This window comes from Sceloporus occidentalis, unplaced genomic scaffold, assembly GCF_023333645.1.
Source record: "Sceloporus occidentalis isolate IW3139 unplaced genomic scaffold, rSceOcc1.0.p SCAF_277, whole genome shotgun sequence".
NCBI lineage: Eukaryota > Metazoa > Chordata > Lepidosauria > Squamata > Phrynosomatidae > Sceloporus > Sceloporus occidentalis.
Genome location: NW_028317257.1, coordinates 528,500 through 551,330, shown reverse-complemented (window position 1 = coordinate 551,330; position 22,831 = coordinate 528,500). Strand labels below are relative to the sequence as shown.

At 40.5% G+C, this 22,831-nt stretch overlaps 1 protein-coding gene across 1 annotated transcript in view; it reads left to right on the top strand.

Moving 5' to 3' along the window:
- LOC149275602 (WD repeat-containing protein 27-like) overlaps nucleotides 1–22,831 on the top strand; it is a 203,375-nt gene that overhangs the window by 43,163 nt on the left and 137,381 nt on the right. Inside the window, exons 21-25 of the mRNA XM_089504538.1 lie at nucleotides 614–711; nucleotides 1,873–1,994; nucleotides 8,131–8,228; nucleotides 17,467–17,569; nucleotides 18,839–18,937. Of these exons, the coding sequence (XP_089360664.1) occupies nucleotides 614–711; nucleotides 1,873–1,994; nucleotides 8,131–8,228; nucleotides 17,467–17,569; nucleotides 18,839–18,937 (520 nt within the window). The remainder of the gene's footprint in view (nucleotides 1–613; nucleotides 712–1,872; nucleotides 1,995–8,130; nucleotides 8,229–17,466; nucleotides 17,570–18,838; nucleotides 18,938–22,831) is intronic.

The following is a 22,831-nucleotide window of genomic DNA, read 5'->3' as shown; positions in this document are numbered from 1 at the left end:
GTTTCCCTGAATTTACCAGAATATTGTACACTTGTTTCTATCATATACTTGTTTCAAGGTTTCTTTTGGATATTTTGATTAATAAGAAGGAATGCTGTGCTCTTGTTTTGCAAACAAATTGTGAATGACTAGGTTTCATTATCCAAAATAAATTAAAACATCATTATACTTTGTACTTTATCTCACCAATTTCACATGTTTCTCTTCTTCGTAGAACAATGTTTTTGTACTAGCTGTTCCACATAATGAAAACAAATGCTGAATTGTACATTCTGAATTACAGAGATAAAATATCTTTCATGACCCTTTTTCCTTGGATGTTTCAGGACAAAATGTGATTTATTTTTTTTGTGTGAAAACATTTATCTTATGCTTAATCTCTTTATGTATTTAAATGTTTATATTACATATCCTTTCTCACCTCTTTCATCCAAGATATAGACATCAGACATTTTTTTTTTCCTGAAAAACATTTACTATTGACTATGGATGTTCTCCAAGTGTGAAGTAGAAATAAAATCTCACCTAATAACACCAATTTATAAATATTTTAATTAACTTAGTTACATGCAGATGCTTATATCATTTGTTTTGTAATTTGTTTTCCTTTTAGTTATATGAAAAAAAATGTATGTGAAACAATTCAGAAGTTTCAAATGGCGACAGCAATGGAGATCACTGGACTTTCTTCTGTAAACGACTTTTATTCCTGTATCCTTTTTGTTGTGTTAATTCTTTTTATTGTGTATGACTCCTATTATCAGCTAATTCAAAGGGTTGTTGATAAGAAAAAAAAGATACATTGAATTAACTACTTCAAAAACTTTGTAGCTGAAAAGAAGATTTTGGACTTTTTTTGCAGAGAAATCAAGATGCCAAAATAAGGTTTATCTTAGTCATATGATTTCTTTTTAAAATAGATATTAAGAATAAAATCATGGTGTGTTCTTTAGTTATTTAACTGTCATTGCTGTTAAAAGAAAGTATAAACACGTAATAATAACAGTGAATAAGGATAGACTAGAAGAAATTAAAGAGAACAACACAATGAAAAATAATGGTGAATCAAAAACATTCAACAAAAGACAACATAAGAAAGGTCTAAGTGGGTGACAACATTTTAGCTGTTTAGTTCAGCAGCAGTAAAACATACAAGCAAGTGACCAGAGTAACAAGTACAGTAGGTCTAGAGTTTTATCGGTCTATATTATAGCAGTACTCAACATAACAGAGTAAGCCTACCTGGGAACTTCTTCACTCTGGCTACCCGGAGCTTTCCCTTGTGGGGAGCGGAAAAGAAAAAATGTCGGTGCGCTAAGCTAGTCTCAGGCTCAAATAATACAAATGTATAATATGAGGCCTACCAAACAGTGTGAGTATGCTGCAAATACAGTGTGTTGGCTGTACAATGTATACAAAAAACAAAATACTGTCTGCGCTTCTCACCCTAATAAAGTTGGCAACAAATATATAAACATAATATAAATTTATATTATGTTTATATATTTGTTGCCAACTTTATTAGGGTGAGAAGCGCAGACAGTATTTTGTTTTTTGTATACCTTGTGGGGAGCGGCCAGGACTGCCCACTGACATCAGCTGTGGGAGCGCCTGCTGAAATATCCCCATTTTAAGGGCAAATGGGCGGGGACCCGGAGAATTTGGGTGTTGGCTCAGAGAACCGGTGCTTTACCCGGAGATCTCCGGATCAAACCTGGAGAGTTCCCAGGTATGCAGAGTAAAATGAAGTCTTCAATTTTACATGATGCTTGGAACACCAGGCGACTATTATTATGACTATTATGATTCCATGTACTCCATGAAAAAGTTGGAATTTTTAAGCTATTTTTGTCCTGAACACAAATCTTTCAGATATTGTACTGTCAGCTGGAAGTGACCGTACATTAGAAATTTTTGACCTAAATGTGGGTTCCAGTGTGGCAGTGATTCCAGATGTCCATTCAAGAGCAGTCCACCAAATATGCCAAAACAAGGTAACGCATTCAGTAAATGTTTTTTTTTTGCCAAATAAATACCATATTTGCTCGATTATAAGACGACCCTGATTATAAGACGACCCCCCAAAATCTGAATATTAATTTAGGAAAAAAAGAAAAAGCCTGAATATAAGACGACCCTATAGGAAAAAAGTTTTACCAGTAAATGTTAATTCATGTAAACTATTACATTTTTTAATAAAAGCTATGATTGAGAAAAATATTTTTTTGTTTTTATTTCCTTGTATTTTCCAACCTGCCCCCCAGTTACGGACATCTGCCCCCAGGCTTGCCACTCCAATATGGCACTGTGGCCCATGATATGCCTTTTAACCCTCTATATGCCACTGTGCCCCATGATATGAATTTTAACCCCCTATGTGCCACTCTGCCTCCAGAAATGCCTTATACCCCTATATGCCACTCTGGCATTTAGGGGGTTAAAAGGCATATTATGGGGCAGAGTGGCATATAGGGAGGGATAAGGCAGAGTGGTGTTCAGGGGGTTAAAAGGCATTTCATAGAGCACTCTGCCTCCAGAAATGCCCTATGCCCCCATTTAACACTCCCCCCCACACACACACACTTGCCGGTGCTTCCAATTTCCTGCTGTATACCGGGGCAGCAGTCTTCCTTCTGTCTTTCCCCCCGTTTAACACTTCCCCCACCCCACACACACTTACCGGTGCTTCCAATTTCCTGCTGTATACCGGGAATTAGAGTTCTGATCTCTGACAGTCGGGGAAGGTCTGCGCGATGGACGCAGACAACCCTCGCTGCTAGCCACACCTCCATCCGGCTGCAGCGGAAGTTGTCTGCGCGGATCACGTGGACGTCAACCCGCTTCCCCGGTATACAGCAGGAAATTGGAAGCACCGGTAAGTGTGTGTGGGGTGGGGGGGGGAGTGTTAAATGGGGGGGAGACAGAAGGATCCAGGTCCCCTGCAGCGGTGCGGGGGATCTGGATCTTAGTCTCATAGTCAGACCTCTATTTGAGGTCTGATTATAAGACGACCCCGATTAGAAGACGAGGGGTATTTTTCAGAAAAAAACCTGCTCTGAAAAAAACCTTGTCTTATAATCGAGCAAATACGGTAGTTTGGACTATAGTGCTCCGTCAGCATTATGCTTTTTCGTAATTGTGTTTAATTTCTTCTACATTATATTGATGCTAAGCACACAGTACGTAGTGCTACCTGTGTGTGCCTTGAGTAGTGGTTCAATTAAATCAATTACACCAAATGTGTCACAATCTACCCTTTTTGAGGATATATGTAAACCAAATGCCACACATAATGCAAATTACCACAGATATTTCATAAGATATATAGTCTCTACCTTCTTCTGGATCATTAACATCAGGATTGTCTCTCTGACATTTTAACTGTGGTTCCTTAATGTTCTGTAAGTATGTTTTCTCCTTCTGGGCATTTTTTTTATGATGACATCTAACCTCAACCATCAAATTATAAACTACTATTTCCTAAATGAATGGCTATTACAAGAAAGTCTTCAGCGAGCAGTTTTCTGTTAAGTTTTCCCTTAACAACTGCTTATCTGCAACTGATAACTCTCACGTGGAACACAAATGCATGCTTTTTAACAACCTTATGTCTTGTAATAAAATATTCACTCCATGGTTTTTTTTTTTTTATATCTGCATTCTCAAAATAAGCATGCCTGCAGTCCTGGGTACTGTATATATACTATAGATGCCTACAGATCCCATACCACTATTTAAATCGGCACTGTCCCTGGTTGCTGCATGGGTTGTTTGAGGGAGTGAAAAATCAATAGATTGCCTGTGCTGTCCCATGTTGCCTCCTTGTGATGCTAGCGTTGCCTCTTGCCTCTTGACACTTGAAATGTTGGAGGTATGGAGGAGAGTAAACATTAACAAGATTAAAAAGGGCAATATACAAAATCTAGCATTACAGTAATGCATGTTAAAACATACTGCACATTGCCTTGGAAACTTTCAGAGTTTTCCTATGGGAGATAAGACACCTACTTAAATAGAATGACAACCTTGTCTATGAAAATTTTTACAGACCGCATGGATTAAACAGACACTCACTGGTCACTTTATTAGGTAGACCTGATCAATTGCTTATTAACACAAATAGCTAATCACCCAATCACATGGCAGCAACTCAATGCATTTAGGCATGTAGATGTAGTCAAGACAACTTGCTGAAGTTCAAACCGAGCATCAGAATGGGAAGAAAGAGGATTTAAGTGACTTTGAACTTGGCATGGTTGTTGGTGCCAGGCGGGCTGGTCTGAGTATTTAAAAAAACTGCTGATCTACTGGGATTTCATGCACAACCATCTCTAAGGTTTACAGAGAATGGTCCGAAAAAGAGAAAATATCCAGTAAGCGGCAGTTGTGTGGACGAAAATGCCTTGTTGATATCAGAGGTCAGAGGAAAATTGGCAGACTGGTTCGAGATGACAGAAAGGCAACAGTAACTCAAATAACCACTCCTTACAACCAAGGTATGCAGAATACCATCTCTGAACGCACAACACATGGAACCTTGAAGCAGATGGGCTACAGTAGCAGAAGACCACACCGGGTGCCACTCCTGTCAACTAAGAACAGGAAACTGAGGCTACACAAAATTGGACAATGGAAGACTGGAATAACGTTGCCTTGTCTGATGAGTCTCGATTCCAGCTGCGACATTCAGATGGCAGGGTCAGACTTTGGCGTAAACAACATAAAAGCATGGATCCATTCTGCCTTATATCAATGGTTCAGGCTGTGTTAGGGACCAGGAACCAGACGGACATAAAACGTAAAATGCAATCACCTTTATTGTAATAACAATAGTGAACAGAGCCAAATCGTGATCCAAAAGCTTATGCCAAAAGACAAGCCGGGTCAGGAACCAAGACGGGTACTCAGACAAGCCGGGGTCAGGAATACGGAGATCAGCGAAGTCAGGATCAAGCCAGGAATCAGGAGCCAGGAGGGACGTCAGAGAAAGCCAGGTCATACACAGGAATTCAGGAACACAGAGATAGCACTTGCAGCCGGAAACAACACAAGGGCACAGGAGTGACAGGAGTGTAGCCATGGCAACCCATCCAGGCTATATTAGCCTCCAGCAATGCAGCAGAAAAGCAGCTAGACCATAACAGGCTGGTGGTATAATGGTGTGGGGGACATTTTCTTGGTATGCTGTAGGCCCCTTAGTACCAATTGAAGGTTGTTTAAATGTGACAGCCTACCTGAGTATTGTTGCTGATCATGTCCATCCAGTGACCAGTGAGTGTATATTGTGTTGCAATGCTCATTCTCCTCTTCAGAAGTTAAATACCCCTCAAGTATCCGTCAGTAGGAGACACGGTCCCTCTTTCCTTTCCTTACACCCGTCTTTTGTAGAAGCTTATTGATTAATTGTTTACTTAATTACATAAATAGCTGTGAATATCTCACAAAAAAGTCCCACCCCTGGCCACCACCTAAATTAAAAATGCCCCTCTGGTCATGTTGGGGGGGTTACAGTTGACAAATTATCATCTAATTAACTTTCTATACCAAGTCTTGTTAAATGAATAACAGTCATTCACTGCTTTAGTCTGCTCCTTATACCTTATTCAAATTCATTTGTGTAAGCTATGATAAAGGTGCAGTTTCATCTACAATGCTTAATTTAACCCCTTAAGGACTAAGGCTGTTTTCTCTATTTGTACACTTGAATGAAGGTTTTTTTGCACCCTTGAAGTTGTTTTACTATCTTGTTTTCAATAATAATTTCCTCCCCTATGATTTAGTTTAACCACACAAGTTATATATTGTTTTTAAGCCGTTCTTTTGACACCATACATATGTATGTAAGCCATAATTTATTATGACAACATTGGGAAAAATACAATCACAGTGTCACCTATAAAAATGACATAGCTAGTGCAAATGGAAGAAAATTCAGATATTTGTCTTGATTTTGGAAACACCACAGATGCCTGGTATTTTCATCTATTTTAGTTACTAGGCTTAATATGAAAACTGTGCATCACTGTTTCCAAATTAGATTTTTACATTTTGTTTTAATTGTGATATCCTGGTTGTTGGGCTCCCGAAAGCAGCTAGAAAACCAAAAGGTAAGGTGCAGACTGTGATCCCCTCAACTAATGATGGTAGCTTATGTAGGAGCAATCACAGGCTCATGGGGGCTTCTGCCTGCCTGTTGCTTGTCTGTCCATACTTCTAGACACAGTACCAGTGACCCCTGCTTCCGAACGCCACAGGCACTTTGAAGCCTCCAACATTATTTCTGAGAAGGAACCAGAGCTACAGATGGCTGTAGACATATCAAGGCAGTTCATCCATTACAGGACAGCAAGAGAGTCAGCTGTCTAGAGGACTTTTTGCACTATAATGGAGCAGCTTATGGATTCCTCTTGCTCTTAGAGAAGGCTACATTGCATTACAGGGATGGCAGGGACCTGAGACAGCACCTTTGATTTAGGGTCTGTCCTGGGCAATTGGTACACATGCGTATTATATACTAGCTCAGTCTACTTGGCAAATATACCAATTTCTTATCACACAACCATGGAATGCACTAAAATGGCATTGCCATAGTCTTGCTCACTAGCAGGATTCACTGACTAATGAAATGCTTCATTATATAAGCAGGATGGCATTATAATTCAATTTATTTTTCCTGATATAAGAAATGTATTGGTATAATAAAAAATAAAACCCACTTTTGTTCAGTGGTACACTACATCACTGTATATACTACTTAATGCTCAAAGGAAAAAAAATCTTCCCTTTACGTATTGTACATTTTTATAGCCGACAACATCCTTCCTATGTCTTTGATATGTTAAAACGGCTTATAAAATGTGGTAGATTTAAAGAGTATTATATACAAAAAGTAATGTTATTCTGACGTCTGTTTTGAATTCAACGTCTTATTAGATTGGGATCCTTTCAGCAGTTCTAAGAATATGGAATCATATACTTCGGTACATTGTGATCTGGTAAAATACTTAGTGGTGTTGAGATGTTAAAGTATCACTTACAACACGTGTATAAGCATTCAGCTACTGGTGTTCTGTTCTTCTGCTCAGTCAGCTGATTGATTTTGGGCAAGTAAACAGGGGATGCTGTCAAAGCTACAGACCCAGAAGATCACTTGGGACTAAAATTGAAGCACATAATTAAATGTGGTTTTGACAAGAAAGTCAAGCTTGTTTTTCTTTCATCAAAAAAATATTAATGGAACATATAAATCATTTAGCAAAAGTTAACATTCAGTAGACAAGGAACAAGGGCATTCTCTGTATCCCACAAAGTTATGCGTTAGATAGCAGCCCTGATATTAAGGAAACCCACTAGAACCTTTTTACTATCTTTTTACTTTTTACTACCCCCCAGAATTATCTCAAGACATATTTTGTGGGACACACTTATACTGAGCAGAACATCTTCATCTTTAGCTATTCTCAGACCAACTTGGCTTTTAATAATTGTTATGCGTAAAGAATGAGGGTAAATACATTCTTGGCATCATTAAGGGTGTAAATATTTACCTGCCAGTATTTATCTGAAGTATAACTTCATAGTAAATGTAGTATGCATTATTATTGTTCGTTTATTGGTTATTACATATAAAAGTTTTGTGTGCTATAAGGCAAAATCAGGCTGCCGACTGTGGGCAGGGATCACATACATGTAGCAATTATTATTAGTATTTTGCACTTCTTACAATACATATATTCAAGGCATATGACAAGACTTGTAGTGACAAAGATAAACCGATACATTAGGTAGAGAGGGCCCTGCTTGCAAGCTTACAATCTAGAATGGTGTCCCTCTTTAAGTCCTAAATTCCGGTGTCCATCTTTTGTCTTTTGATGTCCCTCTGGTTTTGGTCTCAAAATGTTTGGTGGGTATGAGTGTATCATAGTTTTCTATAGGTATATAATTTCCTATATTGTTATGTAAATCAGCCAAAATTGTGTTTATAAAGTAAATTGTGCAAATACTATGTATTCATATTTATAAAAATATGGTAAAATATTGGTAAGTCACACAGTTTCTCCCCACTAAAACAAAGATGGCCCTCATTTGAAATGACATTTTTAACAATACTTTTTCCATTTATTAAAACAGGGCTCTGCATTCAGCACTCAACAACCTGAAGCCTACAATCTTTTTGTCACAACTGCTGTTGGGGATGGTCTAAAGTTGTGGGACATAAGAAACTTACGGTATGAAAAATTATTTCTTATACATACATACATAACTTTTTATTTATTTTTATAAAAAAATAGACAGACAAATGATGCATATGTATAATACTTGTATAACTAAGCATTAGAAACATTCTTCCTAGTATGCTTGAATGCCAAACCATTCCCAGAAATCAACACAAAAGCATACAATGATAGTTTGTTGCCACATAAGCTGCAAAAAACTTCTTTAATGTTCCTGCATATGATATGATTTGATCAAACCTTGACAAATGAATAAAATGACAGATCTGCTAAGGCTTACTTACTCAGCATACCAGAGAGTGCAGTAAATGTCTTGTCTTAGTGGAAAAAAAAACTATAACAGCTATTTATAATATGACATCAATGACTGATACCTTATAATATTACCATTTATGTATTGTGGTGAGGGATATTGAGACATGGTCATCCTTGTATATTCGTTTGATAGGTTCTGGTTTGTTTATTTTTCACATTTGGTAAAATCGTATACTGTGAGCAAGATTCACTTTTATTTGAAACCAATCATTATGTATGCAGTGTGGCTTGTCTTTGTCTTGATGGTGTAGTTTCCAGTGGTTATGTGGTTTCAGCAATGGGACCATTATCTGAAATATGCGTATACTTCGAAACATATATGTACAATACTTTAGTTAGAGTTGTATTCTGACCTAGGCTGACTAGAGAGATAGGGCCTTTGGGGTACAGACTCTTTGACACAAACCAGGGGCAGATTGCTCAGTTTTGAAATGGGCTAGTTACAAGAGTGATATTTTAGCTCCTCAACTGGCCCATTTGCACTATAAAGGACCAAGTCTAGCCAGCCTTCCTTAGTAGAAGGTGTGACAGAACCCTCCATCACTGCGGCCCCTGGAGAGACCTGAGAGGCAGCCTCCTCCCTATCGACTATGGGCCCAGGCCTTGTAGAGACTTCTGTGTGTGGATACAGGGGTTCAGTTTCTGCTGATGTTCCCCATGTTTTAGCACTCAGAGTCTCAAAACTGTAACGTCAGCTGGACATCCTGTGGTAGGAAGAAGGCTGAGATTGTCTTAGCATTGTTAATTGTATAGGTGTGAAGTGTTTCCCCTGTTATTGTGTGAGTTAGCCCTTGTCTTAAGACTAGGTGTCACTGCTGCATACCTAATTATCAATTACATAACAGGTAGCTGTTAATCCTGTGAGCTCCTGTTATCCCTGTGTCCTGGCCATTGTCTGTCTTAAGCCAGACTATCGTCATTCCACGTCTGCGTCCCCAATTAATGTAATTATTTATGTCTCATGTCATTCTGTCCTTCCCCGGATATTGTGCTGCAGGATTTGATCTAATTACTTCCTTCCTGCCATGGTAATTAGATCATGTGATATTTGTCTTGCCCCTTTTCTTACTTGTGTATATATATAGCTCTGTCTTTGGTTTTAATAAAGGAGTCCTGTTTTCACCTCAACATGAGTGTTGCCTGATGTTTGGGGTGGGCTGTAGCCACACTGTGTAGCTAAGCTTCAGATAGCCACAGTGCCAATGCAGCTTTGGTGCAGCGACATCCCCCCTTCTATCTACAACGCTGGTTCTGCCTGGTGCTGAAGGGGTTACTTGTTGGTGTCCCGTCAGGAGGAAGCAACGTTTGGCGGGAGTACCCAGTTGGGGTACAGGTCGGTCCCGTCACATTGGTGGCAGCGGTGGGGTGTTTCCTTCCAGATGGGACATCCAAACCATCACCAGGATTGGTCACCCTTCGGGCAGAGAAGGAGCAACGCCAGGATCCTCAGCTATGGAAGTGGAGTTCAGACGGCGTATGCAGGAGGCATGGGCCCAACCCGATGGACCTGTATCGGCTGAGGACGAGCTGCGGTGGAGGGATCATATCCGTCAGCAACTCTGGTGGGAGACTCTGCGATGGAAACAGGAATACCTGGGTAAGTGCCTCCCAACCAGCGAGGACATTTACTGGTTCAAGCTGGAGGCACAAATGCCGTTGCTGGGAAAGCAGCCCAGGGAGGAATGGGTGTCCAAGTTAGACTGGCTGGTCCAAACAGAGATGATGTGGGATGACGGATACAGGGTGTTACGATGGTATGCAGCCCAGGTGGGTTGGTGCCTGGAAGGTACAGAGCCCACGGAGGGCTATGACTTTGGCGGCCTGGGATTGTTATGGGATAGTCTTCAGGAGGATCTGGACTTCGGCAGTACAGCGGAGTGGCGGATTATGGACCTCCGAGATTTCAGAGAATTGGACCTCCCAGGTGCACTAGGACTGAGAGGTGATTTAGACTTTTTACACAGGAGTGGGAACTGGAGAAATCATATAAAAAACTGTTTGACCGTGTTCAGCAGTATGCCCCAGTGTCCATGGATTTTTTTAATTGTTCATCCGAGGATGTTAACCCAGGATGGGTCTTCACACCGGGGTCCTCCGAATGCTGGGTAGTTCGCCCAGATCCACAACCCCCAGCTGAAGCGCTGACAACAGGGTGGAGAGCCCCTGGCCTCTGCCCCGTACCTGCAACAACAACAGGAATCCAGGGAGATGCGGTAGCCAGCCCATCTCCCCAGCGGCAGCAGGAGCACGAGGGAGTGGAGGGTACCGTCCCTCCTCCCCAGCGGCTGTTGGATGACCAGGGAGACAGCGCAGTCGGCTCATCTCCCCACCAGCAGATGGAGAACCAGGGAGGGGATGCAGACGGCATCACTCCCCAGCGGGTGGGTGAGTGTCCAGGAGATGGCGCAGCCGGCCAGTCTCCCCAGCAGCAGCTCACAACTCTGGGAGCGGAGGAACCTGTTCTCCCTCTCCAGCGGCAGATCCCAGCTGAGGGAGCTGAGGGTGTCATCCCTCCTCTCCAGCGGCTGACTGATGACCTGGGAGTGGAGGGTACCATCCCTCCTCCCCAGCGGCTGTTGGATGACCTGGGAGACAGCGCAGTCGGCTCATCTCCCCACCGGCAGATGGAGCACCAGGAGGGGATGCAGGCGACATCACTCCCCAGCGGGTGGGTGAGTGTCCAGGAGATGGTGCAGCTGGCCAGTCTCCACAGCGGAAGCTCACAACTCTGGGAGCGGAGGAACCTGTTCTCCCTCCCCAGCAGCAGATCCCAGTTGAGGGAGCTGAGAGTGTCGTCCCTCCTCCCCAGCGGCTGACGGATGACCTGGAAGATGGCGCAGCCGGCTCATCTCCCCAGCGGCAGATCCCAATTGAGGGAGCCGAGGGTGTCGTCCCTCCTCCCCAGCGGCTGATGGATAACCCGGGAGACGGCACAGCCGGCCCATGTTCCCAGCGGCAGAAGGAGCATCAAGGAGGGGGTGCAGGCGGCATCACTCCCCAGCGGCAAAGTGAGTGCACAGGAGATGGCGCAGGCGGCCAGTCTCCCCAGCAACAGCTTACAGGTTCTGAAGCGGAGGAACCTGTCCTCCCTTCCCAGCCGCAGATCCCAGTTCAGGGAGCCAAGGGTGTCTTCCCTCCTCCTCAGCGGCGGACTGATGACCTGGGAGACGGCATGCCCAACCCATCACCCCAGCGACAACAGGAGCACCAGGGAGAGTATGCACCCATCATCAATCCCCAGCGGCTGGGAAGATTCCAGAGAGAAGGTGCTGTAGGCACTTCTCTCCAGCGGCAGTTTATTTTTCTGGAGAGTCAGAGGTTGGGCCAGGGAGTACTGCTCTTGGAGGGGCAGATTATTTGGGCATTGATGGGCTAAGTGAACTAACTGACTACGGAGTCAACCCGTTTGGGGTTTCCTCCTGGGTCAGTCCTATTTGGAAGCCAGCCTCCTCCCTATCGACTATGGGCCCAGGCCTTGTAGAGACTTCTGTGTGTGGATACAGGGGTTCAGTTTCTGCTGATGTTCCCCATGTTTTAGCACTCAGAGTCTCAAAACTGTAACGTCAGCTGGACATCCTGTGGTAGGAAGAAGGCTGATTGTCTTAGCATTGTAAATTGTATAGGTGTGAAGTGTTTCCCCTGTTATTGTGTGAGTTAGCCCTTGTCTTAGCTAAGCTTCAGATAGCCACAGTGCCAATGCAGCTTTGGTGCAGCGACGTCCCCCCTTCTATCTACAACGCTGGTTCTGCCTGGCATGGAGGGGTTACTTGTTGGTGTCCCGTCAGGAGGAAGCAACGTTTGGCGGGAGTACCCAGTCGGGGTACAGGTCGGTCCCGTCACAGAAGGAGCACTTGGATACTGTGTCATATCCTGGGGCTCAACGTCAAGGACAGGGATCACGGAGTGGAGGCCACTGAAAGCCACTGTCACACCTACCATTGACACCGCAGAAGTCAATGAATGGAAAAGGAATATTAATTGTCAGGCAGTGATGCAGGGATGCCCCCTGCTTAAAATGAGGGGGCAGATCGCCCTCTTGGGTGATCAGGGCTCCTGGTGTGCTGCTGCTGCTGCTCAGTAGACTGGTTGCAGGGGAGATCACTTAATAATTTTATTTTAAAGTTCCTACAGAAACACAGCCTAGAGATGTTTGACAGAACATGGCCAGTAGTCACGACACCGGTGTAACTAGAAACCACAGGGCCCTGGTGCGAAAATTGCCCAGGGACATCCCAACTTCAACAACTGGTCTGTGCCATGATTGCTCCTTGCCTCCCTTCCAACATACACTCTGGCACACATATGTAAACACACACTTACTCATATTTACGTATGCATTCATTTCATTCAACACACATTTACGTATGCATTCTTTCAACACACATTCCATCTCACCTCACTTACACATTCATGCTCACACACAAACACCTAGACATCCATGCTCACACACACACAGTTACACATCCATGCTCACACGCACACAATTACACATCCATGCTGACACACACTATTACACATACATGATCTCACACACATTTACACATCTATGCATATATACAAACACATATACCTACATCCCACCTCTCGCCTACCCCCCTGCTTACCTCTCACCACTCCTGCAGCTTTCTTTCTAGTGTGCAAGCAACCTCAGTTTCACTGTGGTGCGGTTCAGGCCCTATGGTTACACCAAAGAAACAAACTCCAAAAATACAATATTCATTTTTGGAAGATTTATTCCAAGGTCTACCGAAACTATGTTTCTCATGTTCACAAAGAGGAAAATGCTACCTTTGTAGTATTATTGCCTTTGAATGTTAGCTTGAAAGGGATATTAATGCATGGCCGTATCCATTATAAATATTGTTTTAGATCTCTTTTAGGAGCTCTGAGTGATTAAAGTACATACTTAGATTCCACAGCCAACCCATTGTTGGTTATTAGTGTTGGATCGAAATATACAAGGGACTTTCAAAAAGTTTCCACACTTTTTTTTAACTCTATTTCAAAAAAAATTATATCAAAAACAAATTGTATCACTTTTCTAAATAGTCACCTTCCTTTGCAATAGAATTTTCCCAACGTTGTGCCAACTTTTTTCACAGAAGACGGTCTACATCAACTTTACAAACATCTAAGGGCTTGGGCTTATGCTCCTCAGTCAGCTGCTTAGGCATCCACCTGGCACACACTTTACTGAATTTAAGGCTGTCATGAATTACTTTCCTCCAACCTCTTCAACTGTTATTCTTCTGTTTTGACGAATCAGTTCCAGGGTTCTTTCTCCATTCATCATGGTCATGGCTGTAGCTAGACGTCCAGAGCGCTCTGCATCCGTCACACCAGTACAGCCATTTTCAAACGTTTTAATCCACTGATAGACGACTCTACGAGAGAGAACTTTATCCCCATACTGAGCACACATGCAAAGATGAATTTGTGCTCCCGGCACACCTTCTGCCCACAAAAAGCGTATAATAGAACCCTGTTCCTCTTTGGTGCAATTAATACGTTTTGTAGCCATCCTCACCCCAGTTATACTAAACTGCAAGGGCAGCCGGCTTGACACTCAGAACTAGTCACATGACACGCTAGGACACGACCAATTACTACTCCTCCTGCCTTTACCCTTTCCAACGAAAATATAGTGTCTTTAGAGAAACATAAAATAATTTTTGATCTCAATCATCATCTTTGATCTCAATACGGACACTTTCCTTCCACTAATTGCTTTAGCTGTCAATCAGTGACTGAAACATACTGCAACTGATTTAATTTAAAATACTATACTACCACTGATTGACAGCTTAAGCAGCCAATCGGTGGTAAGATATTTCAGATCATGGAGAAAGAAGATATTGCAGCTTGACTATAACTTCTGTTTGAGATAAGTGTTTTAATTATTTATCTTTTGTTTGGGAAGAATACATATTAAAGGTATAGGTAGCAATTTCTGGTTAATTAACTCCTAACTTTTATAGGCCTCTTATGTCTATCATGATAAGTCACGACAACTCTTTGTGTTACTGACATAGATGACTGCATTGTTAAATGTTTTTTTACACATGTATTTTGTATATTACACCTAAAGTATGTACTATATTAAAGCAAAGCTATATTAAAGATTATGACCCATAGATAATATTCTTATATTTTTTATATCATATTATACTAGAAATAACAAAGCTATTGTGTGTGATGGATCACTTATGTAATTGGTGTAATAACCAAACTTAAAAAATAATCTTAATTGAACAATAATAGCAGCTACAGTTTAGCTACTTTTTAATATATTAAATATTTAGTATTTTGGTATGCTTCAGGGACATGCTAATCCTTTCTTCCTTTAATCCAATAAGAGAGCTTCAACAAATAGAATAATAACAAACCAAAAAAATTATTCTAATCCTGCAAGATTAATAAAAGTTTTACAGAAATATCCTATGTCACCTGTTTTGATCTGTAATGTAAACCACATGATATACAGATCTGTTTCCAGTATCAAAAGATTGCCTCCATTCTTATCTCCCAATATAAATCACAAACTGTTTTCATACCATAGCTTGGAATACTAATGGAAATAGTTCATATTTCTAACATATGTTATTGTCACTTTACATATAGTGAAATGTATAAGATCACAAATTTAAAGTCCTTTAAAACCCCTTAAAATATATATTCTTCTTTGCCTGCAATTATTCATTCAGGCATTCAATCTTTTATTATAAAAAAATAAACATAGTGAAAGATAATACCCTCAGTTGTAATTATTGACCATACAGATCGGGTTACAGTGCTATTAAATATGTGGTTTAGTTAAAAAAAAAAGACTGCATTAAATTATTATCTATTAAGTTTCTTTAGAAAACATTTGCAAATGGTTTCTCCTGTAAAATGTGAATGCATCTGCAATGGCTCATGGAAATCTCGGAGTTCAGAGGAGGGCTACAGCATGCAACAACATCTATATGACCAAAAGTATGTGGACAGCTGGCCATCACATCTACATGCACAAGATTTTGGAGTGTTTTTGTGGGAATCTGTGCCCATTCAGCCAGCATTTGAGAGGTCAGGGACTGATGTTGGACAAGAAGGCCAGACTTGCAATCAGTGTTCAAGTTCATCCCAAAGGCGTTCAATGGGGTTAATGTCAGGGCTCTTTGTCAGCCAGTCAACTACCTCCACACCAGACTTATCAAACTGATGTCACAAAGTTGTAAGCATACAACTAAGGGCCCAAAGCCTGAAAAACAGCCCCAGACAGTTATCATTCCTTCACCAAACTTTACAGTAGCCATTGGCATTGGTCATAGTGATCTTCGGCTTGTGTACAGCTGTTCAGCCATGGGAACCCATTTCTTGAAGCTCATGGCAGAAAGTGCTTGTGCTCATGTTGCTTTCAGAGACAATTCATAGGTGATTTTTATACACGTCATCACTCAGCAGTGCGCACTGTGAGTGTGCGTGGTCTATCGCTGAGCTGTTGTTTCTCCTAAATGCTTTCACGTAACAATAATAGCACTTACAGTGGACTAGGGCAGATCTAACAAGACAGAAAGTTAATGAACTGATGTGACAAAGGTGGCATCTTACTGCTTACTTCTACTGCTAAAGTTTGTCTATGGAGATGGCATGCCTATGCGACCACTTCTGCATACGCTTGCAAGCTTACCTCTGTAAGTGTGCGAGCAACCTCTCTTGTATCGCCCTGGGGAAGCTGGGATGCAGCGGAGCAAGTCCATCTGGGTGCCAGGGCTGGCCTTTGGAGTGTGTGACCTGTTATCTATGTCCGCAGTTTAGGGTGTCCATACTTTTGGATTTATACATTCAATACTGAGTTTACGTGTGATTTTCAGTTGATCTATACCTGCAAGACTGGGTTTGTGTGTTATTCAGCTGCTCTATACCTGCAATGCTATGTTTCATCTGTTATTTATTAATAACTGCAAATACAGGAATTTGATGTCTTATTCAGTTGATCTATAGGGGACAGTGTAGGGCATTCAAATCATTAAAGGCAAGATAGATGGATATCTTTGTTGGGTTGTTAGGGTGATCTCTGATTTTATGTTCGTTTTGTTTTTTCTGGACCCCTCTATGTAAAACAAAGACTGTTTTCACTGATCTCATGTGCTAGATAGCCAAGATATCTCTTGATGGCACTGCATCAATTGTTTTGAAAGAAAATATTTTATACATGCCTCAATGGCTGCATCCCATTTTAGCACCTATAAATGTCATCACAAATTAGTGTTTTCTTTCTCATTTTGTAGATGTTGGATTGTTTGTCTCTGATAAGGTTCTGAATTAAAAAAATCCTTCCATTGTAAGAACAATAATTTATGATGTTACATTTTTGTCGTAAATTGGAAATGGGGTAGTTGCTAAAATAAAGAAAGTGGTAAAGACATAAGATAGGCGGATCTACATATCTTGTTTCTTTTTTCCTCAAACCATAGTGTTTTTTCCAATCCAGAAGGATTAGAAGAAACTTTTTATTGGGCCTACAAACAAAAATACAACAGGAGACAGTCAGAGACACAGGATTAATCAATATTTTCAACATCAGTAGAGATAGGTTGTGGATTATCAATTGATATTAACCCCCAACCACCTGTTCTATTTTACCTTCAATACATTTTGTATATATTTGCCTCTACCATTCCAGAAGAATTGACCTCTGAGCTCCCAAAGGCATTTGTGTCTCTACAATTGTTCTATTATGGCCCAATATGTTCTATCCATAACCAGCGTAATGGTTTAGACAATAGAAAATAGCATACAACCTTCTTATTGCACCATCCTTTTCAAGAATTTCCAGATCGTATCAAAATAAAATGAGATAATATACTATAACAATTGTAAAAAATATGTTAACTGTTCTATTAACTTGCAACCTGCAATCTTTCTTTTGCAACAGGTGTGTTCGCCGTTTTGAAGGTCATATAAACAGATGTCAGCCATGTGGAGTTGCCATAAGTCCCTGTGGGAGATTCATTGCATCTGGATCTGAAGACAGATGTGTACGTTTATTGTATGGCAAAATAACAATGCCATTTGCCACTGTGTTTTTCTTGTTAAATATTTTACTGGATGGTAAATGTGGAATAGCCTCCCATCAGAAGGGTTTAACACAGTAAAGAAATGTAAACGTGCACAGGATAGATATACAACTATTAGACAAAGGACAAATTAAGGTTTAAGTCTTTAAAGCTAGATAAAAGGGCAGACTAGATGGTTCTTAGCTGCTGTCAAATTATGTGTTTCTATGATATAGTGAATAAACCCACAAGAGGATTAATTTTAGAAGTCGGATGCATCTTATAACTTGCAGGACTTAAGTTGGCTATGAGGGTTGCATTTTGAGACCCCTCTGAGACTGCAAATTAGACAGTTTATACATTTTTGTCTAATAATTATAACCCCATAGATCTTCTAATCCCAATTTAGGGCTTCGGAATTGATGCTTATTGTGTTGTACAAACATTTTGAAAACCACTAACTCATGATATGATCTTTTGAACAGTCTGGGCAGAGGAAATAAAAAGGGAATACATTAATATCCATGCTTTAGTATTAAACATTTATATTACAGTATATGCTAGTGATTCCAGTAACATATACATTTGTAGGCCTCAGATATGTATAATACATATCTTTTGATACACTAGACTGGTATATCTCCAAACCCTTATGCCCTTTAAGCCATCCAGTGAGGGAGTTTGTATTTAGCTTTGTTTACTTCTCACCTAGTCCCATCCACTTTACTTCCATCATAGCCTTACTTGTCTCCCATTCCTATATAGACACAGAGGGGAGAAATGCAGCATAGCCAGCAAGCAGGCCTGGGCTGGTCATCTGGCACAAAGGGCAGATGCCTAGTCAGCACCACACATTCACCCAGTCTACTGCTTCTGTACTTCAACCGGCCGCATGCCACATGAGCAGAAAGACACTTGAAGAGTGTGTATATAATGTACTTACATGTTTAAAAAAAATAGGTTGTGTTTCTAGCACCAAAAAATAATACGGTAATAATATGCACCCACTTAAACATGTATTGCCCAATTAAGTGTATGAGGCTGTCTTTTTTGACATGTAAATGTTTGTCTTTAACCATGGAGTCCTTCCTTTCTGACATGGCAGGTTTTAATAGATATTCTGAAATGTTTCCCTGTGTTACATAGCTGTTTCTATACAATACAATTTTCTTTGCATACGTTTGAATGTTGCTGTGTATTTCTCTGCATAGCTTTAAATACCAGTATATATATCTATATTTTGTCTTCTAGGCATATATTTATGAAATGCGGTCCAGTACATATTTGCAAAAACTCCAAGGGCACAGAGATTCCGTCATCAGCGTAGCCTTTAATCCATCATCTGCCCAGGTACGCAATTCTTGTAACTGTAAACACATGGCTGTAATGTAAACGTGACCTACACAGAGACTGAGGTGGATGTTTTTATGTTTCACAATGTTATCAAATTTAAAAATCAGACACATATTATAAATACAGGTATACCAATGATGTGTTTTTCTGTCAAGTAATAATGCAAATCAATTGTAGAACATTTTGAAACCTTATGTATTTGGTTTCTCACTGAGTCATATGGATTGTGCACGTTTCCTCTAGACTTGGGAGCCAGCCAACTCTTTGTGTTCGTCTTAGTGGGGGGGGGGAATCTTCGTATTCCCCTAATAATCGCCCTTTCCTGTGTTCGGTTCGGGCGAATATTCGTGTACATTCTTCGTTTTTTGTAGAAGGGGTTAACGCGGTTATCTCATATTATTTTGATACGATCTAAAAATTCTTGAAAAGGATGGTGCAATAAAAAGGTTGTATGCTATTTTCTATTGTCTAAACCATTACGCTGGTTATGGATAGAACATATTGAGCCATAATAGAACAATTGTTGAGACACAAATGCCTTTGGGAGCTCAGAGGTCAATTCTTCTGGAATGGTAGAGTCAAATATACACAAAATGTATTGAAGGTAAAATAGAACGAGTGGTTGGAAGTTAATATCAATTGATAATCCACTGTAAATGTGGACCCACTAGACAGTCACAGGATTTGACTATATACCAAATGTATCGGTTTGTCTTAGTCTGTCAATTCTTGTCTTGTCATATCCCTTGAATTTATGTATTGTATTAAGCGCTGCGTAAACTGTTGGCGCTATATAAATAAAGGATAATAATAATAATAATATAGTACTTGCCACACTTGCCACACTGACTTTGCTGATTAGGAGGAAACTGTCAGTCAGTGCAGTCTTCCCTCCTTCTGACCCTAGTGTGACTCCAGGTGAAGTTTCCTCACACCACAAGTGCAGAGGAGGAGCCCAATAATGTGCTAATCGCATAGCAAATTAATGTGTCTGGCAAGTGACCTGAAACAAATGTGTGAGTGGCAATCAGGGCTGGCTTAAGGTGTTCTGGCACCCTGTGCAGGCCACCTGCGTCGTTCCCCTGTCATCACCCCCAGAGTCCCTTTGTCTCCTCCTTTATTGTGCCATACCTCTCTTTTCCTCTCTCATGTAGTTCAGGTATAGATCAAATAAAGAACACATGGAAAAACATAATTGCAGGCATAGATCAATCCTATTAGCATGCATCATATAGAGCATACAAAATTTAGGATGTGTTGAGTTTTAATCTGAATCTAAATATGTGGGTTTCAGAAAAGTATACACTGTGTTGTCAAGGGTTAACTGTGTCCCCAGTGGGAAACTTCTGAGAGGAATGGATAGAGCTGAACTCTAATGCTCCAGAGTAGTTTTTTTTGGTATAATCCCATTTAAGACCAATTGACATACTTTAATTACATTACAAGATAATGTGCATGTGGTTTTGAAGTATGGACTAATGGCTCCGATTATCATTCCTCATAAACTTTTCCTGTGTAGCTAAGGCTGTTCTGGGATTCATACAACATTTCTCTTTTAATAAACTGCAGTTGTGCCAGTTTAAAAATAGAAGCAAAATCACAATGCCAGGCAGCTATGAAAAAGCATGTGTGTAGCAGTCAAATACATTTTTTAAACCTTCCAGTTCCAGCATTTGCTCATACTGTAGAAAAATGCTGAGATGTTTATGGGTCCTGTTATGGGCACTTTCTCAGCTACAATGTCAACAAAGAGGTTGCCTGCAGTCCCTAAGACTAGAAGATTCTTTCAACAATGGAGTCCTAAGGTGCTGACAGACTGTCAAAGTTGATGACTCTAAAACTCTGCTGATATTTACACTTTTAAAACTAAATCCAACATTGGAAACATAATTTTGAGTACTGTTGATTTCCCAAGCCCTTCCTAGAAATAATTGTCTAAACAAGAAAGATTTTGTCTCATTCATAATTTCGTTCTGGGAATGCTTAATTGTCGTGTGACACAAAAGCAAGCACTGCTAGGTTGATGCCAACTAAAAAAGCTTCTTGAAAGTTTGTGTTGTTTTTCTTATATGATTAAGCCTTCAGAGTGAAAGATAATATGACAAATCTTTTGTATGCTTATCATACTAGAACTACCTAAACTTGTGCTTTTTGATATTTAATAAGTATAGTTGATTTGTATATATTGGGTATTAAAATTAGGCACTGAAAATGTCTAAACAATTAGGACCTGACGCTTGTTTCCTCCTAATATAATTGCTTTCCAGGATGTGCAATCACATATTCTGAGATACAGATATTTAGTTACAAAGCAGCACACATACACTTAAAGATGGAGCCCACACATAGCCTACAGAGAGAGGCAGAATCTTATGTTACACTATATGTCTCAAAATTTTAAGTGGCCAAAGATGGACATCTTTGCTTTAGTTGGTGTGATTAAAGGTGCGCTTGTTCCGAGACTTTTGATGTGTCTTTGTGTTGCTGAGTTTAGGATGAGAATGTATTTTACTTACAATGTTTCATTTATGAATACAATGTTTCTATACACATACAGGGTGATTTCATCTTCCATTTTTTTGTACCCTTTTTTGGTATTAAAAAAACAAACAAACAAACAACAATTTCAGGGGAGTGGTGGCAACATTCAGCATCGGGGGCAATCCCATTCAGGAGCCCAAACAGAAACATACTGGGGATTAAAATAAATCATACGTATATAGGAGTTGCAATAAGGCATATGTTCAATGTTGCTGATGGTCTGTCTGTGCATCTAACCCAGTAATAGAGAAGCCTAAAGCACACTTGGAAGACTCCATGCCCACTACATGCTATCCAGCCGTGTTCAAAATGCATTAACATTTAAGAAAATGCATAACAACTCATAAAGAGAATAAAGAATGGATTCAGTCAATTCATAAAATCTTCCTAAAGCCCTTGTAACACCATGATGTCTGTATGTGGAATTGCAAGTAAAACACATAAAAACACCCCTCTCTACACCCCTTTTGGCACTCCTGCCCAAAACTTTTTTAATTCAATTGCGAACAAATTCTAAATATGCCCCTTACTCACCACTTACATTTATTTGCCAGAGAACTGTCATTCTAATTCCAGCAGTAATTAATTTTGACTTACTCACCAGCCATGATTACAATACCAAAATAGGTGCATGCAATATGTGTTAAGCTCCCCGATGTCATGGCTCGCGTAAGCAGATCGGTTAGCAGCCCAATTGCAGGGGATATTTCAGGGTCCATCTGTACTACGCCATGCATAGCCACAGACAGGTAAATAAAGACAAAAGACTAGAGACATACACAAGGTTGGTAATAAGGAAGATCTATATTGATGAGTGTTGGCTGCTCAGGTAATATAAACAGGACTGGTTTAAATAGCAGAACAAGACACAGGCGGAAATAAAGTCTGTAAGTAATATACAGATAAGAAAGTCCCTGGACAGGAACACAGCTGGAAGCCCTCTGGCAGGGCACACAGCAGGAACAGGCACCTCAGACTTGGATAGGGGACAAGCTCCTTGGACTCGGATAGGGTACAGGCACCTGGGACTCGGATCTGTAGCTGGACTGGAGACCCTTAGGCTGGGCACATTGCAGGAAGCCCTCAGTACGGGCACACAGATTTTTTTCCTGTATACTTTTTGAAACAATACTTCATTTATACAACCCATCAGTTATATTGAGCTCACAGCTTCCACTCAGAGTAGAACATTAGGCATGAGTCTATTGGTTTGTGGTCACAGACGTAACCATTAATACGATTTAAGTTTGATGTGTCTGTCTTACACTCTTATGCCTTACAATTTTCTTTTTACACCTTGTATATAAATATATAGATTCAGGTATGGATTTGACTTATAGAACCACATGT